Consider the following 20,715-nt stretch of genomic DNA (forward strand, 5'->3'; position numbering starts at 1 on the left):
GACGACTTTTTATGCCCCACCTACGATAGTAGAGGGGCATTATGTTTTCTGGTCTGTGCGTCCGTTCGTTCGTTCGTCCGTCCGTCTGTTCGTTCGTTCGTTCGTTCGTCTGTTCGTTCGTCCGTCTGTCCCGCTTCAGGTTAAAGTTTTTGGTCAAGGTAGTTTTTGATGAAGTTGAAGTCCAATCAACTTGAAACTTAGTACATATGTTCCTTATGATATGATCTTTCTAATTTTAAAGCCAAATTAAACTTTTGACCCCAATTTCACGGTCCACTGAACATAGAAAATGAAAGTGCATGTTTCAGGTTAAAGTTTTTCAGGTTAAAGTTTTTGGTCAAGGTAGTTTTTGATGAAGTTGAAGTCCAATCAACTTGAAACTTAGTACACATGTTCCTTATGATATGATCTTTCTAATTTTAAAGCCAAATTAAACTTTTGACCCCAATTTCACGGTCCACTGAACATAGAAAATGAAAGTGCATGTTTCAGGTTAAAGTTTTTGGTCAAGGTAGTTTTTGATGAAGTTGAAGTCCAATCAACTTGAAACTTAGTACACATGTTCCTTATGATATGATCTTTCTAATTTTAAAGCCAAATTAAACTTTTGACCCCAATTTCAGGGTCCACTGAACATAGAAAATGAAAGTGCATGTTTCAGGTTAAAGTTTTTGGTCAAGGTAGTTTTTGATGAAGTTGAAGTCCAATCAACTTGATACTTAGTACACATGTTCCCTATGATATTATCTTTCTAATTTTAATGCCTAATTATATTTTTTATCCAATTTCATGGTCCATTGAACATGGAAAATGATAGTGTGAGTGGGGCATCCGTGTACTTTGGACACATTCTAGTTTTAATGAGAACTTGTTTTTGGTATTGAACAATAAAAATATGAATAAACTGTATACATACCATTAATAGATTTGAAACAAAAATGTGAAAGCCAAGAATTATACTATTATCTTTAATTGTAAATCTTTTTTTTATTCCCCTACTGACTAAGTTGAAGGGGACTTAAGGTTTGCACTCTGTCCGTCTGTCTGTCCATCTGTCAGCCTGGCAAATCAGTTTTCCACACTTTTTCGTCATGCTTGAAGATATTGTCTTAATATTTGTTATATAGTTTAATACCATGACAAGCTATGGATAATGTTAGCATTTTTATGCCCCATCTACGATAGTAGAGGGGCATTATGTTTTCTGGTCTGTGCGTCCGTTCGTCCGTGCGTCCGTTCGTCTGTCCGTCTGTCCCGCTCCAGGTTAAGTTTTTGGTCAAGGTAGTTTTTGATGAAGTTGAAGTCCAATCCACTTCAAACTTTGTACACATGTTCCCTATGATATGATCTTTCTAATTTTAATGCCAAATTAGAGTTTTTACCCCAATTTCACGGTCCACTGAACATCGAAAATGATAGTGCGAGTGGGGCATTCGTGTACTGAGGACACATTCTTGTTGGATAATGTTAGCATTTTGTTCCAGTATATTGAATTTTTAACCAGTTTGTAACTATGTATTACCATGCAATACTCTTATAATGCTTGTTAATTTATTTTTTTTCAGAATTTTTGAATAATACCTAGTATACAATAAGCATACTTGACTTAATTGTTCATGTTGAACAGGCAGTGAATTATATTGGTAAATGTACTGTCTTATTGTAATGACTAGTAGAAAGACCTGTTTTAATTGTTACTTATTAGTGCTTTATATAAATGTATATAAATGTATGCTGTTTATATACCTGTATATAAGATATTTACACCCCCTTGCAATGTCTTCATGTCAAATTGTAACAGGTAATGTACGTCTGAATGATTCATCTCAAACTTGAAATAAAATATCTCTAACATTGGAGATATTATAACATTACTATTGATATCAACCATAACATAATTTATGTAACATCTAATGGTATCATATCCTCATCATTATAATTGACAATAATCACATGTAACATCCTTTTTACAAAGGTAGAACATGTCCAATGTTACACCTTCCCCCTTATAAAATTACTATGCCCTCATTAGAAGTTTATATCAATCTTATTACCCCCCTATAATGGTAGAATTAAATAAAATGTATATGCCCAATGCTGTAATTTGAATAAATCTCTCCCTCCTTTATAATGGTAGACTGTATTAAAGTACACAATGTATATACCTAATGTTTCAGTTGATATATATCTCATGTTATATCCCCCCACCCTTATATTGTATATGACCTTGTTGATAAAGTTTCAAAAATTCTTATGTAGCAGCTCCCTTTTACGTATATACATTGAATTGATGGTATAAGACCTATGTAACAGTTGATATAAATCTTGTGTTACATTTCCCCCCTTCTAATGTTATTATGACCTCGTTGTTATAGTTGACATACATCATATGTAACATTCCCTTGTAATGGTAGCATGTTCCCAATGTTACAGTTAACATCTTATGTAACATCTCCCCCTCGTAATATGATTATGACCTTGTTGTTACAGTTTGAATAAATCTTGTGTAGCCACCCTTTTACAATGATGGTATATGACCAATGTAACAGTTGATATAAATCTTGTGTTACATTTCCCCCCTTCTAATGTGATTATGACCTTGTTGTTACAGTTTACATACATCTCCTTGTAATGGTAGCATGTTCCCATTGTTGAATTTATTATATATCTCTATTTTGTATGGTTGATTTATGTTAATGTTTATGTTATAAAAGTTTAAAATTAAATGTTTTTTGACTTGTTAGGTTTTTCTTATTACCAAAATATTTAAACAGTGCAGTTTCCTATTTGTTTGGATATTTTGCTGCACACACACTTACTGCATACAAAATTAAATAACAGCAATGAAAAAATGCAAATTTTTCATATTTAATAAAATTTTGGTATTGTTTTCTAATGTTAATTTTATAATCATGCAGTAAATTAGATACTTTTTCAAATACCATGTTTAAAAGCAACAATATTTTGTCGGTAAGTTCAAAAGAACTCAACTTATTGTTTTGGGACAAAATAACTTTGAATAAACCTTTTAATTTGAAAACTTATCAAAGTGTTTAGGTATTGAATAAGAGTGAAGATATGCTCAACAAAAAATACTTTTGTATCAGAGTGCAAAACTTTGTAAAAACCTTGATTGGGTTTTAAGCGGCAGCTGAGAGGTCTAAGACTCTTCTTTAGTGAGAAATTTATACTCTGCATGGCTTTTATTAACATAGTGTAATCCAATTGGACAATAATATTTGTTTGAAGTATCATTGTTTATGTTTTTTTAGAACTGGAAATAAACTAGTGCTATTCTGTTTGAGAGCCATTGTGTTGCTCTAAATGTAATTTCAATGTTTTTGCAGTAGAAAATTGTCGAATTTTATTTGGAAGTGTAAATTGAACGTCTTTGTGTAACGTCACAACATATCAATCAAATATTGCATGGTATTTTCTGACTATTTGTAACTATAATGCTATTTTTCATCTGCTTGTATTTATACAGCATATTTATTTTAGTTATAATGGTATTAATGTAATACACAACTGTTTATTGTTTTATGCTTTTTTCATTAAATGATTTTAAATAAACTAAGTATTATAGTTTGCCTTACTTGTGACATACAGAAGTTTGGGGAAGTACATAGCCAAACATGCATTATATGTCTGAAAAAATTGAGGTACATCTATGTTAGAACTATTAATTGGTTTTAATGTTTATTTTATTTAGATAAGTGAATGAAGGGAGGTGTGGTATATCGGTCAATGAGACTACAACCCAATTATACAAAAATCATTTTTATACGACCGCAAAATTTGAAAAATTTTTCGTCGTATATTGCTATCACGTTGGCGTCGTCGTACTTTTAGTTTTCGCACTCTAACTTAAGTAAAAGTGAATAGAAATCTATGAAATTTTAACACAAGGTTTATGACCACAAAAGGAAGGTTGGGATTGATTTTGGGAGTTTTAGTCCCAACATTTTAGGAATTAGGGGCCAAAAAGGGCCCAAATAAGCATTTTCTTGGTTTTCGCACTATAACTTTAGTTTAAGTAAATAGAAATCTATGAAATTTTGACATAAGGTTTATGACCACAAAAGAAAGGTTGGGATTGATTTTGGGAGTTTTGGTTCCAACAGTTTAGGAATTAGGGGCCAAAAAAGGGCCCAAATAAGCATTATTCTTGGTTTTCGCACAATAACTTTAGTTTAAGTAAATAGAAATCAATGAAATTTAAACACAATGTTTATGACCACAAAAGGAAGGTTGGTATTGATTTTGGGAGTTTAGGTCCCAACAGTTTAGGAATTAGGGGCCAAAAAGGGACCCAAATAAGCATTTTTTTTTGTTTTCGCACAATAACTTTAGTATAAGTAAATAGAAATCTATGAAATTTAAACACACGGTTTATGACCATAAAAGGAAGGTTGGTATTGATTTTGGGAGTTTTGGTCCCAACAGTTTAGGAATAAAGGGCCCAAAGGGTCCAGATTTAAACTTTGTTTGATTTTATCAAAAATTGAAAAATTAGGGTTCTTTGATATGCCGAATCTAACTGTGTATGTAGATTCTTAATTTTTGGTCCCGTTTTCAAATTGGTCTACATTAAGGTCCAAAGGGTCCAAAATTAAACTTAGTTTGATTTTAACAAAAATTGAATCCTTGGGGTTCTTTGATATGCTGAATCTAAAAATGTACTTAGATTTTTTATTATTGGCCCAGTTTTCAAGTTGGTCCAAATCGGGGTCCAAAATTAAACTTTGTTTGATTTCATCAAAAATTGAATAATTGGGGTTCTTTGATATGCCAAATCTAACTGTGTATGTAGATTCTTAATTTTTGGTCCCGTTTTAAAATTGGTTTACATTAACGTCCAAAGGGTCCAAAATTAAACTAAGTTTGATTTTAACAAAAATTGAGTTATTGGGCCTCTGAATCTAAACATGTACTTAGATTTTTGATTATGGGCCCAGTTTTCAAGTTGGTCCAAATCAGGATCCAAAATTATTGTATTAAGTATTGTGCAATAGCAAGAAATTTTCAATTGCACAGTATTCAGCAATAGCAAGAAATCTTCAATTGCACAGTATTGTGCAATAGCAAGAAATCTTCAATTGCACAGTATTGTGCAATAGCAAATATTTTCAATTGCACAGTATTCCACAATAGCAAGAAATATCTAATTGCACAATATTGTGCAATAGCAAGAAATTCCAATTGGATTTCAATTGGAGTTATCTTTCTTTGTCCAGAATAGTAGTTGAATCAACTTAAATCATTGTTTTATACAATATACAATGTATATTCACTTTTACTACCAACTGATAGATTAAAACAATCTTTACCATTCAGTGATAACAAGCACTTTTTTTACATTTTAATATTTTATGATGTATTTAAATGAGTAGTTATTGTTGCAAACTTCATTAGAAATTTGAATTGAGATCAGTTTTGAAATAAGGGAAAGGGGGATGTGAAAAAAAAAATTGGAGGGTCAATTTTTTTCATTTCAGATTTCATAAATAAAAAGAAAATTTCTTCAAACATTTTTTTGAGAGGATTAATATTCAACAGCATAGTGAATTGCTCAAAGGCAAACATTTTTTTTTAAGTTCATTAGACCACATTCATTCTGTGTCAGAAACCTATGCTGTGTCAACTATTTAATCACAATCCAAATTTAGAGCTGAATCCAGCTTGAATGTTGTGTCCATACTTGCCCCAACCGTTCAGGGTTCAACCTCTGCGGTCGTATAAAGCTGCGCCCTGCGGAGCATCTGGTTAGAGAGTTAAACCCCAGTACTGTCCCCTTCATGCACAGGACATATTGCTTAGCATGGTGTAACTGCATTTGTTTGCAGTTTAAGCTCATCTGACTACAGCTCAAGGAAACTCTTGCTATATTGTGTCAAGCAGCTGTCTGAGCTTTTCACATTTCTATCTTAGTGTTCCAAATGGCAACATCCATTTCCATTTTAAATTTGATTGGCTGAATTTCAAGTATAGAAAAACTATACAGGGTATCACTTTATGACACAAAATAAGAACATGCACATCAATAAAAACATCAAAAGCCAAGAAATAGCACTTTTATTGCTGTTCTTCATCTCAAAGTTACAGTGATACCTACAACACTGAGCAACAGAACTTAAACCTCTTCAAGATGGCTGAACCAACTGAAACCACACTGACAGGTAAATTCATGTGAGGGTCCTTTAAAAGTGTTGTTACATTAATTTTAATATGAAATTGAAAAATGCCTCCACAGTAAATATGAGTGAACACATAAAGAAAATATTTTAAAAGACAAAATCAGTCTTCTAATATAAACACAGAATGAAATGTAATAGGTTAACTTTATTTAGAATATCGAATCATTGCAAATTCTAAGGTTGGTATGAGAACAAGTATATAGTTTAGGCAAGAACAAGTATATAGTTTAGGCAATTGAGATTTATTCAATTTTATTTCAGATTTCACTTGATATAACAATATCTATTATGGGCATACTTTAAGAATGCCTGAAACCAGTCAATTCTCAATTAGTTCGGGAAACGTACATGAGTGCATGTGCTCATTGTACATCTGTTGACTTATTGGATGATTTGCGGATCCTCATTTTAGCCCCAATTCATATTTAAATATAGTGTTTTTCAAGTGTGAATCTGGAATAGAAAATGAAATTTATCTGGATTGGAATAAATATTGATCGAAAATGTCAATTTATATATCTCCAAATGATGATAGTTTTGGCATTTACTATATGTGTTATAAACATTGATAAGTTTAGATTAAAGTTGAAGCATATCCAAATTACTCAAAAACTTATTTGTATGTAAAATAAAAAACAAATATTAAATCATTGTACCAGAGACATATACAATATAATAGATCTATCATTTGTCTCTGATTGTACGAATATATCAGGTGAATGTATGCAATATCAAAATTCATTTTTACGTGTATTCCAAGAAATAAAAACGGTACAATATGTGTCATATTCAATTCAAAGTAATTATAGATTTTCAATAGTAAGAAATTGAATATCTTTATAGTTATATATAAATAAACATATTTTAAGGATAAGTATTGTACATAGTGGTTTGGAGAATCTTGCATGCAAGGTACTGTAATTTGTTTCATTAAGTGTATAATTCTATCTGATATATGAATTTCATTTTGAGCATGTTATATGCATTTTAATTTGAGCAAGTTAAATACATATCATTTTGAGCATATATGGCTATATGTATTTCATTTTGAGCATGTTATACCCTGCCGTTCTTTTTTGAGCAAGTTATATGCATTTCATTTTAAGCATGTTATATGCATTTTATTTTGAGCATATATATGCACTTCGTTTTGAGCATGATATATGCATTTCATTTTGAGCAAATGACTGTCATCTTGGGGTTGTGATGATGTACACTCTATACAATGTAATATATATTTAAACACAATTCACAAATATTTAGAAACATTCATTGATACTCCTTTTATCAATTCACTTGTATTTGATGCAAAAACAAAATAATTGTCACTTCAGGGCAATAAACCAAAAAGGTCGGCCAATAGATATTGTCAGTCAAGTCTCTTTTAAAAAGATCTTGCTGATAATTTTCTATCCATCGATCTATATGTCAAATCAGGTAACTAATCAGGTTCAAACGTAGAACTGACAGTCTGTTCTGAAATTGATATGGTATTTTTAGGTCAGACTTGCTAGGACTGTTCAGATGGTTCATGTTTTTATAATCTGTGTGGTTATCAATTTTATACAAAGTGGGTTCAGAGCTTGTCTTATGACACTTTTCTATCATTGATGACTGTACATAGCATTTTTAGACCGATAGTTTTCTAGTTGGGATTGTGGACATTTGTCATATCAGGGCCTTTTATAGCTGACTATGCAGTATGGGTTTTTCTCATTGTTGATGGCCTTACTGTGACCTGTAGTTGTTAATTTCAGGTCATTTGATCTCACATGAAATATTGTCTCATTGGCAATCATATCATATCTTCTTTTTATATTTTGAACCAGTTACCACAGGCACTATAGTTGTTTCTTTCAAAGAAATATATATCAATAGGAAAATTTTGCTTTCATTCAAGTTTAAAAAAAAAAAATAATATAAGTAAAGCATAATGATTTAGATTGCATTTTGATTTATAGATTATAGTGGTACACATTTTACCCCAAATTTAAATATTTCAGAATGAATATCCACTGGTTTTGTTCCTTCTTCCTTATATTGGCATTGACTGATGTACTTGCTGCTGATAACAAATGTTCAGAAGCAGAGTATGATCTTGTGAGATATATAAAATGGCAGATGGAGATTTCTAAAGGTGGACCCGACGGTCCCACACCACAAGAATGTCATTGTAAAACAAAAGGTATGGTCATCTTTATGCCATGTGGATGTTTTATTCTTGTTTAATCAGAAATAAATGTGCACCAGCTGTTGATAATTTGGAGATAAAACACCTGGTTCCAGACTAGTAAAATTGAGAAAGGAAATGGGTAATGTGTCAAAGCGACAACAACCCGACCATAGAGCAGACAACAGCAGAAGGCCACCAATGGGTCTTCAATGTAGCGAGAAACTAGTAAATTTGTTTACATCATTTCAAATTGGTTCCAATAGAAAGGACATTTATTGTGGATTCATATATTGTTGTGGGTTGACAAATAATTGCATATTCATGGATATTTGATTCGGTAGTTTTGCCGATTTCTGCATACAAAGCATATAGAAAATATACAATTCCTTGAACATTTTATTTCATGTTAAACCTATACCAACGAAATCAACAAAAATTGGTATCCAACGAATATTAATGAATCCGCGGTATTCAAAGTATCTGGACATTGAAAAAAACACAAATGTTGTATTTCTATACAGAAGGATCTATGTGGAAATTCTAAATCTAAATTGTTCTATAATTGAAAAAAAAACTCATTTTTGAGAATTTGCTGTTTTTCACCTTGACTAAAATTAATTTGGCTCGTTTAAGTTGCATAAAAATATTCACTTTGACCCTTTGTAAAAAATACAAAAATTTCAAAAAACTTGAACCAATCACTTTCTCGGAAAAATTGGTTGGATATATAGCAGTTTGACAAACACTAATTTTGATCATTGAGAAGCTTAATATTTACTTAACAATACAATGTGATTAAATCTTTTAGCTGATTTTACAGAGTTATCTCCCTGTAGTGTTAGGTACCACCTTAAGAAGCATATAACTTACACAATTGCTTACTTTATTTGGTTTTTGATGGGGAGATACCTCACTAGCAATCATACCACACTGTTATTGTTATATACATCTATTCTAATTACAATATTATAAAAAACATTAAAAGAATGACTGTAATATTTTTTCTGTCTATGAAGAAATAACATAAAAAATGTGGTGCACACTAAATAACCCGCTTTTTATGTTATTTCGAATAGACAGAAAAAATATTACAGTCATTTCTTATAATTTAATTCTAAATTCCATTTTAAACCATAGAAAACCATGAAAAAACGTTGATGACGTCACGGTCACATGACTAAAATATGTCTATGGGCTCATAACAAAATAATGTCAGCCAATCAGAAGATGCGTTACATCCAAAATTAAATTATTCATTTTTATTTGTATACTCTCATTCCATTGCATATTTTATTTGCAGAGAGAAGAACTATAGCTTTCCAAATTATGTCTAGTACAGGTTTGAAAAACCTTCCAAAGCATGCTGTAGTAAAGTTTGACAAAGTGGTTACTAACATAGGTGGCGCTTACAGTCCTTCTACTGGTATATTTACATGCCCAGAAGATGGAGTCTACAGTTTTGCCTGGACAACTCAGACAACATCTGGAAGCCGATTCAATTCTGAATTTGTAGTTGATAGTTCCATAATAGCCTACAACTATAATATGCCTGGAAGCAATAGCCAGTCTTCATCACAAACAGCTGTTGTGGATCTAAAGAAAGGCAATAAAGCATGGATACGAACATATTCCAATCACGGTTACTTTTTAAATAATGCCTGGTCATCGTTTACAGGATTTAAGATTTGAGAAATAATTAATCAAATACTCATATAAGTTTATGATTCAAATAAATATGCTTACTTTATAGTATTTGTTTTGGTGACCACTGGCCAATACACCCACTGCCTTAGATCTTTAGTGGATAGTTGTCTCATTGGCAATTATACCTCATTTTTACAACCGTCAAACAACTGAGAGGTTTACCTAACTAGCTATAAAACCAGGTTTATATGCCTGGAATATGACAGTTGTTGTCTATTCGTTTGAAGAGTTTGAGCTTTTGATTTTGCCATTTGATTAGGATCTTTCCATTTTTAATCTTCCTCGGAGTTCAGTATTTTTGTGATTTTACTCCATATATATTCTTATTCATTTACAACATATACAAGAAACAAAAAGATATATAATATTTTTATTAATTTTTGGCTCAACAGTATAAATAAAACAGTGGTACAGATTACAACCATTTTACATTTACAATTCAATACATTGTTTGAACAAATCTGATCATGACTTCTACACTAATGTATGATCATACTAAAGATATTATGCCATACTAATGAGTATAGTTTACATTACAAATGCATATACTTTCATAGCTTGTGTAAACTGAAGGCTTGTTATAATATCTTGAAACTTGTTTCAGGGGTCTTGACAATATGTTTTTGGAAAATGACGCAGTCATTGTTCCATAACTGCCGACCTGATTTCTCTGCCTACCGCGCTTGGTTTCGTATTTACTAATTTCAATACAAACTGGAATGTGCTTGTGTTTTTTTCATTATGCATGAGCATTGTGTAGTAATCAGCCAGGAACCAGTTTACAAACTAACTGGTTTCTGTTTGTATTCCACTACATTCGAACAAAGTGTTGTAGTTTGACAGGAACCAGTCCAGAATTTTGTAAACTACAAAACGTAATCGGTTATTATCATTCCGTTTTGGTGTTTCATACCGACTTATATGGTTTGAATAAGCTTAAGACCCTTCAAACATTAATGTGATAGGTATATTAAAGACTGTTTTACAAAAGGATGAAACTGTTTTGCTTTAAAAGTCGTACTATAGTGATATATGTTATGTACGGATTTCCACTCTCACCGGTTAATTTCTTCTTTTACACGTGCTTTTGAAACTTCCTGTTTAAACATCGCAAGTTTTAAAATTGTTTTTTGAGTGAATTAAACTTATTTTAACAATCACGAAGCGTTCGGGAATCATTTCAAGCAGTTTCTTCTTCTCTTTGATGATGGAAAATAGGTTTTCTCAAGAAAATACCGCAAACGATCGCAGAGGAATTGAAACGTACAAGTCAAGTCGGCACCTGGTTAAATTGGCATCTAGTCAAATCGGCACCTATTTGACGTCAATTCGGCTTCAAATAATATTTATTATAATATTTTCTATTCAATTAATTAATAACTGTTACCAAGTACATAGTGAATATTAGGTAAACAACGAAACCAAAGTGAATATGTTGTTGTGTATAAAAGTAAACAACGAAGCTATTGTTTTAACCATTAGACAATTATTAAAATTAAATGGAAAACTATGAGTCCCTTTCAATAAATCAAACTTTCATGCCAAATAATTAGCAAATTTAAGGTGGTTTTTTTTTCAGTAATGTTTAAACAGCATTAAACAAACAATCCTGTAAAAGACTCAACTGGTTAAATAATGCATAAAAATATCCAATATCTCATGTATTAGTCCAAATAATAATGACGTCTGACAAGGCTATTTTATTTTTTTCTGGGACGCCTTCCTAAGACGTTCGTAGGAAGGCCTCCTAAGAAGGCGTCCCAGAAAAAAATTAACATAGCCTTGTGGTCATAGGAAGGTGTCCCAGAATAAATTTTAAAAAGCCTTGCCAGACGTAATAATTATTTGGACTACTCATATATATCATTAAAAATACACCAAAAAATTCATGTAGTTGAGAAAAATAAATACATACAAAATGTACATGAACATCCAAAAAAGTGAAAGTTAGTATTAACTCTTTTTGCTTTAAAAATTTACAACTGCATTTAAGTATTGAATGCTGTTTTTTTTGTAAATTCATTGAGGTGTAAAAGCGTTGACCGAAGTCCTTTTTGTATGAAGCGCATAAGCGCTTCATTCTAAAAATGTGCACACGGTCAACGCTTTTGCAAGCCTATGAGGTTACAAAAAGAAACATTCAATACTTATAATTACTTTTTTTAGCTAGGATCATGAAAACACGAATTTTATAACTTTTTTATTCAATTCATCTGTGCACTTTATGTGGGACCACGTGTTATCATGAATGAAAAGTTTTATTGAGTGATGCAATTGCTTGAGGAATAACATGTGATGTGCAGTTAGCCAATCAGAATAAAGTATTATAATGAAACATATATAACAAAATACATTACGTTGTAAGAGTTATCTCCCCAAACACTGTTTTTCTTGTGGCCACCTCTCCTTCGTAACCGTAAAAGATTTTATTTTACCAAATTGCTCGTTACATATTTAGGATAAGAATATTCGTTTGAACCATAGCTCTATGGGGACTCCATATGAGAGTTATTCCCCCTTTTTCATTTGATTCAAGCGATGTGCATTTTCAACTGGTAAACCATAACTGATAGAGACCTAGGGTCTTCATGAGGTCATTGGCACTAAAAATGAAAATGAGGTCAATGTCAAAGGTCAAGGTCATATTATAAATTTTGATTTTGGCTTATTTTCACTTCTTTTCAAATACTGTATGACATTTTGACAAATAATTTTTCATAAATTATTAGTTGCGACATGTCCTTACTTGTATATTTTGGTTGAAAGGCTGCGCATACAATAAAAGGGAGTTTTTGTCCATCTTACATTTAAAATTACGCGTCAAGTGGTAGTACTCATTAACCAAACATATTAAAGACCTAGGATATTTTGATTCAAGGTCCATGGTTTGTGACCTTGAAATTGAGGTCAAGGTCATAGGTTAATAGGACGTCATAAAGCCATAGGAACTAACATTTTAAACTGATTTTTCATATTTCAATATAAAAATAGATCTTTTCTAGTGGAAAGACTTCAATTGTTCTCTGAACAATTTGTTTTTGATTTACTTCATATTTTGTGGGAGAAGGGGGTTCAGACTATGTGGTATCAGGTCTGTTTGCGCCCAATACACTTTCGCACCTCGCACGTTCACACCCAAGGTCCGTTGCACTCTACTCATTCGCGCCCAATTTTAATTCAAATTCAAGTTGAATAATTGGAAAATCATGATTGTTGTTTTAAATTGCTTTGGTGTAAATACTGAATGTATTTATAGCTTGGTATGAGTAAAACATTGAAGATTTTAAAGGAAAAACACAAAAGATAATTGTTTTTAAGCCCTTTGATCTGAAACAACGAAACAATAAAATATAGGAACCAAAATATAGCAATCCACTATTATAACCAAAACATGATAAAATTTATTCAACACACAGAAAAAAAAATAGTCAGAATCTCACTTCATTATGAAAGAGGTCAATGAAACAAAGTATAGCAATACACTAACCAAAACATGATTAAGAGTTATTCAACGCTAAATAAAACGTTGACAAAATACCACTTTATTTAGAAAGGATTATTATTATCTTTAACAATACGCTATCCAAAACATGATTAAGATTTATTCAACACAAAAAAAAAATGCTGTCTCACTTTATTTTGAGACAATGACAACAATTATACTTATAAGAAAACACTTGCTTACAGAGTTATTAAACACAAAACCAATTAAGATTAGTTGCGAACATGTAGGGTGTGAAAGTGAAAGGGGGCGAACATGAGTTGGCGCAAACGTGAATGGGCGCGAATGGACCCGGATTCAGCCTATGTACCAGTGAGAAATATAGAAGCCTTTCCACGGGATTTATTTGTACAATTCAGGTAGTCTTGACCTATTCATTTGTCTTAAAAAAAAAACCAGCCAGTTGGCACCTTCACTTCACACACACACATATACGAATATCAATTATATGCTTACGAGACATGTTGCATTGTTAAACTAATTACGGTATGTGAAAATCAAGACTTGCATAAAAACTATCCCAATATTAGAGACAGTGGCGTCATTTTTCTTCAGAGCTTTCAGCTCTTTGATTTTTCCAAACTTTTTAGGTGATTCTATGGCAATTTAAGAAAGAACATTCATACTCATCATATGGTTATACAACTAATTCATTTTATTGCACTTTAGATTTTTCTATCCTATTTATCTATAGTTGCCATTGTGGATATAAATCAATATATTCCATACTACACTACATTACATCTGTCAGGTGCTAATAACTACATACTTTGACAATTCTACATGATTTTTATATAAATAATAATTTTAACAAAATGAGTTACTTCCCTTAATAGAGAAATAGTTCTCTGTTTATCAAAGAGATTACGATACTGAACGAATTTAGCATATCATTTCCTCAGTAAAGTTGGGAAAAAAATGTAAAGAGAACTGTATGTTAAATAGATTGAAATGTATTTTCTTGATAGTTCCCTGGTCTTAATGTTAAAAAAGAAAAAGGATCTTCGCTGAGATAGTTTATCCAGTGATATAGCAATCTTATCAGCATGTACCATATTGTTGTACGGTGATAAAAAATATATTCAAATATAAGAGCAGAGAAAAATTAAAAGCTGAAAAGACATTCAAGAATTACAATAGACAGAACAAAAGTATCCAAAACAAATCTGAGTTTGCTCTTTTAAGCAAAGAGCCTGTTGGTCACTTAAAATAAATATTGTACATCAATATCATGACTAACACATACCTGCTAACCCTCTCAAATAGACAGGAGATTCCAACTCTGGCACTGACCCTCCCCATAAATCTATCAAGGGAGGAAAATGTATCAAACATTAACACCCATATTATCTCCCCTCTATACCAATAGTTTTGGCATTACTGTCTATTCAATTATTTTACCAATTTTTGTGGAAGAAGAAACATTGTATTTTTGTTAAAATTAGTTTGGTGGTTAACAAAAGTCTGTAGAAAAAGTGCATATGGTTGAATTATGAATAGTTGAATAAGTGCTTCACCTGTAATGTCAACAGTCATGTAAATGGGTATGCCACTACTCATGAAACCAGCATAATAAGTTCCTGAAATATAATACGTTCAATGCTATGTATATTTGATAAAAATGCTGTTGATATGGAAATATCATCTAAAGCCATGGTAAATAAAATTGTTGCTAATTTTACATATGTCTAATGATATTTATAAATGTCTTATACACAATTTTAACAAATATAATATAATAAAGATATGTAGCAGGTCCTGACACTAATCTACTTCAGATAAGAGTTATTTAGGAGAGTGTGTGAGTGGTGGGGGTGGGTCAGAATGAGAGGGTCAGTACAGGTATTTTCCACCTAGTAGTCACATCCAGGATGTTAACAGGTCTATTGGTGAAATTGTTTAAATTCTAATGTTAAAAAAAAAAAATCAGATATAAAGAAGAAATTTGTTTGTACAGTCATGTATAAGAAATTAAACAGTATATCCTAAATGACTAGTTATGTGCTATCTTCTTGTCCTCTCCATATCTTCTATAACAGTTATTAGTCTCTGTCTGGCTTTCTTGTTTAAATGGTCTACAGAGTTAATTAGAGCTATCAGCTGTTTAGGAGAATATTCCTGGAAAGAGATAAACAAAATATATCATTATAATTAACTGCCATGGTGTTGTCAGTTTATCTTACACTTCTCATTATGTTTTTGATGTATAACTTTATAAAATTTATGATAGTATTGAAATTTTATCACAAAAAAATCTCATAACTATCTATACATGACAGCTGCCACACGTGGAGTAGGATCTGCTTACCCTTCCAGAGCACCTGAGATCACGTCCTGTTTTTGGTGGGGTTTGTGTTGTTGAGTCTGTAGTTTTCTATCTTGTTTTTGGTGTACTATTTTTTGTTAGTTTGTCTTTTTAATTTTTACTCTATAGCGTTGTCAGTTTATTTTGGACTTGTAAGTTTGAATGACCCTTTGGTATCCTTAGTCTCTTTTTTATGATGCTCTGCTGAAAAACTAGGCTTGGAAAACAAGCATCTACAGAATAAATGTAGAATATTGTATGAAGCATGTGATCAAACAAATGTCAAACTGATTCTGAAGACAGTTAAATGATGTGATCTTAAAACAAGGAGTCATATGGACTATTAGAACAAAAGCATACCTAAATGAATCTTTTTACAGAATAAAAAGGGTGGGTTGGGAGAGTGTAGTACAAACCTTGTGATCTAACAACCAGGAATCAAACTGACTCTCATGAAGATAGTATGCCTTTATATATCCTTCTACAGAATAAAAAGGGGGGAGTGTAGTACAAACCTTGTGATCTAACAACCAGGAATCAAACTGACTCTCATGAAGATAGTATGCCTTAAGATAACCTTCTACAGAATAAAGAGGGGAGTGTAGTACAAACCTTGTGATCTAACAACCAGGAATCAAACTGACTCTCAGGAAGTTAGTATGCCTTAAGATAACCTTCTACAGAATAAAGGGGGGAGTGTAGTACAAACCTTGTGATCTAACAACCAGGAATCAAACTGACTCTCATGAAGATAGTATGCCTTTATATAACCTTCTACAGAATAAAAGGGGGGAGTGTAGTACAAACCTTGTGATCTAACAACCAGGAATCAAACTGACTCTCAGGAAGTTAGTATGCCTTTATATAACCTTCTACAGAATAAAGGGGGAGGTGGGTAGTACAAACCTTGTGATCTAACAACCAGGAATCAAACTGACTCTCATGAAGATAGTATGCCTTTATATAACCTTCTACAGAATAAAAGGGGGGAGTGTAGTACAAACCTTGTGATCTAATAACCAGGAATCAAACTGACTCTCATGAAGATAGTATGCCTTTATATAACCTTCTACAGAATAAAGGGGGAGGTGGGTAGTACAAACCTTGTGATCTAATAACCAGGAATCAAACTGACTCTCATGAAGATAGTATGCCTTTATATAACCTTCTACAGAATAAAGGGGGGGGGGGGGGGGAGTGTAGGACAAACCTTGTGATCTAACAACCAGGAATCAAACTGACTCTCATGAAGATAGTATGCCTTTATATAACCTTCTACAGAATAAAAGGGGGGAGTGTAGTACAAACCTTGTGATCTAATAACCAGGAATCAAACTGACTCTCATGAAGATAGTATGCCTTTATATAACCTTCTACAGAATAAAAGGGGGGGAAGTGTAGTACAAACCTTGTGATCTAACAACCAGGAATCAAACTGACTCTCATGAAGATAGTATGCCTTTATATAACCTTCTACAGAATAAAAGGGGGGTGTGTAGTACAAACCTTGTGATCTAACAACCAGGAATCAAACTGACTCTCATGAAGATAGTATGCCTTTATATAACCTTCTACAGAATAAAGCGGGGTGTGTAGTACAAACCTTGTGATCTAATAACCAGGAATCAAACTGACTCTCATGAAGATAGTATGCCTTAAGATAACCTTCTACAGAATAAAAGGGGGGGGAGTGAAGTACAAACCTTGTGATCTAACAACCAGGAATCAAACTGACTTTCATGAAGATAGTATGCCTTTATATAACCTTCTACAGAATAAAGGGGGGGAGGGTGTAGTACAAACCTTGTGATCTAACAACCAGGAATCAAACTGACTCTCAGGAAGATAGTATGCCTTTATATAACCTTCTACAGAATAAAGGGGGGAGTGTAGTACAAACCTTGTGATCTAATAACCAGGAATCAAACTGACTCTCATGAAGATAGTATGCCTTAAGATAACCTTCTACAGAATAAAAGGGGGGGGAGTGAAGTACAAACCTTGTGATCTAACAACCAGGAATCAAACTGACTCTCATGAAGATAGTATGCCTTTATATATCCTTCTACAGAATAAAAAGGGGGGAGTGTAGTACAAACCTTGTGATCTAACAACCAGGAATCAAACTGACTCTCATGAAGATAGTATGCCTTAAGATAACCTTCTACAGAATAAAGGGGGGAGTGTAGTACAAACCTTGTGATCTAACAACCAGGAATCAAACTGACTCTCAGGAAGTTAGTATGCCTTAAGATAACCTTCTACAGAATAAAGGGGGGAGTGTAGTACAAACCTTGTGATCTAACAACCAGGAATCAAACTGACTCTCATGAAGATAGTATGCCTTTATATAACCTTCTACAGAATAAAAGGGGGGAGTGTAGTACAAACCTTGTGATCTAACAACCAGGAATCAAACTGACTCTCAGGAAGTTAGTATGCCTTTATATAACCTTCTACAGAATAAAGGGGGAGGTGGGTAGTACAAACCTTGTGATCTAACAACCAGGAATCAAACTGACTCTCATGAAGATAGTATGCCTTTATATAACCTTCTACAGAATAAAGGGGGGAGTGTAGTACAAACCTTGTGATCTAATAACCAGGAATCAAACTGACTCTCATGAAGATAGTATGCCTTTATATAACCTTCTACAGAATAAAGGGGGAGGTGGGTAGTACAAACCTTGTGATCTAATAACCAGGAATCAAACTGACTCTCATGAAGATAGTATGCCTTTATATAACCTTCTACAGAATAAAGGGGGGGGGGGGAGTGTAGTACAAACCTTGTGATCTAACAACCAGGAATCAAACTGACTCTCATGAAGATAGTATGCCTTTATATAACCTTCTACAGAATAAAAGGGGGGGAAGTGTAGTACAAACCTTGTGATCTAACAACCAGGAATCAAACTGACTCTCATGAAGATAGTATGCCTTTATATAACCTTCTACAGAATAAAAGGGGGGAGTGTAGTACAAACCTTGTGATCTAACAACCAGGAATCAAACTGACTCTCATGAAGATAGTATGCCTTTATATAACCTTCTACAGAATAAAGGGGGGGGGAGTGTAGTACAAACCTTGTGATCTAACAACCAGGAATCAAACTGACTCTCATGAAGATAGTATGCCTTAAGATAACCTTCTACAGAATAAAAGGGGGGTGTGTAGTACAAACCTTGTGATCTAACAACCAGGAATCAAACTGACTCTCAGGAAGATAGTATGCCTTTATATAACCTTCTACAGAATAAAGGGGGGGGGGAGTGTAGTACAAACCTTGTGATCTAACAACCAGGAATCAAACTGACTCTCATGAAGATAGTATGCCTTTATATAACCTTCTACAGAATAAAAGGGGGGAGTGTAGTACAAACCTTGTGATCTAACAACCAGGAATCAAACTGACTCTCAGGAAGTTAGTATGCCTTTATATAACCTTCTACAGAATAAAGGGGGAGGTGGGTAGTACAAACCTTGTGATCTAACAACCAGGAATCAAACTGACTCTCATGAAGATAGTATGCCTTTATATAACCTTCTACAGAATAAAAGGGGGGTGTGTAGTACAAACCTTGTGATCTAATAACCAGGAATCAAACTGACTCTCATGAAGATAGTATGCCTTAAGATAACCTTCTACAGAATAAAAGGGGGGGGAGTGAAGTACAAACCTTGTGATCTAACAACCAGGAATCAAACTGACTTTCATGAAGATAGTATGCCTTTATATAACCTTCTACAGAATAAAGGGGGGGAGGGTGTAGTACAAACCTTGTGATCTAACAACCAGGAATCAAACTGACTCTCAGGAAGATAGTATGCCTTTATATAACCTTCTACAGAATAAAGGGGGGAGTGTAGTACAAACCTTGTGATCTAATAACCAGGAATCAAACTGACTCTCATGAAGATAGTATGCCTTAAGATAACCTTCTACAGAATAAAAGGGGGGGGGAGTGAAGTACAAACCTTGTGATCTAACAACCAGGAATCAAACTGACTCTCATGAAGATAGTATGCCTTTATATATCCTTCTACAGAATAAAAAGGGGGGAGTGTAGTACAAACCTTGTGATCTAACAACCAGGAATCAAACTGACTCTCATGAAGATAGTATGCCTTAAGATAACCTTCTACAGAATAAAGGGGGGAGTGTAGTACAAACCTTGTGATCTAACAACCAGGAATCAAACTGACTCTCAGGAAGTTAGTATGCCTTAAGATAACCTTCTACAGAATAAAGGGGGGAGTGTAGTACAAACCTTGTGATCTAACAACCAGGAATCAAACTGACTCTCATGAAGATAGTATGCCTTTATATAACCTTCTACAGAATAAAAGGGGGGAGTGTAGTACAAACCTTGTGATCTAACAACCAGGAATCAAACTGACTCTCAGGAAGTTAGTATGCCTTTATATAACCTTCTACAGAATAAAGGGGGAGGTGGGTAGTACAAACCTTGTGATCTAACAACCAGGAATCAAACTGACTCTCATGAAGATAGTATGCCTTTATATAACCTTCTACAGAATAAAAGGGGGGAGTGTAGTACAAACCTTGTGATCTAATAACCAGGAATCAAACTGACTCTCATGAAGATAGTATGCCTTTATATAACCTTCTACAGAATAAAGGGGGAGGTGGGTAGTACAAACCTTGTGATCTAATAACCAGGAATCAAACTGACTCTCATGAAGATAGTATGCCTTTATATAACCTTCTACAGAATAAAGGGGGGGGAGTGTAGTACAAACCTTGTGATCTAACAACCAGGAATCAAACTGACTCTCATGAAGATAGTATGCCTTTATATAACCTTCTAC

The 20,715-nt window shown here is 33.1% G+C and overlaps 1 protein-coding gene across 6 annotated transcripts in view; it reads right to left on the reverse strand.

Annotated features, from left to right (window-relative positions):
- Nucleotides 1-14,148: 14,148 nt before the first annotated feature.
- The window catches only part of LOC143082151 (syndetin-like), a 43,786-nt gene continuing 37,219 nt past the window's right edge, over nt 14,149-20,715 (reverse strand). For 3 of the 6 annotated variants that reach the window (XM_076257717.1, XM_076257716.1, XM_076257711.1), the window contains one exon: nt 14,149-15,694. In XM_076257717.1, coding sequence (XP_076113832.1) covers nt 15,581-15,694 — 114 coding nt within the window. In that variant the 3' untranslated portion in view covers nt 14,149-15,580. Of the gene's footprint in view, nt 15,695-17,189; nt 17,252-18,468; nt 18,531-19,066; nt 19,129-20,715 lie in introns of all 6 variants that reach the window. The other 3 variants (XM_076257713.1, XM_076257714.1, XM_076257715.1) reach the window with 3 other exon arrangements.

This window comes from Mytilus galloprovincialis, chromosome 7, assembly GCF_965363235.1.
Source record: "Mytilus galloprovincialis chromosome 7, xbMytGall1.hap1.1, whole genome shotgun sequence".
Lineage (NCBI taxonomy): Eukaryota > Metazoa > Mollusca > Bivalvia > Mytilida > Mytilidae > Mytilus > Mytilus galloprovincialis.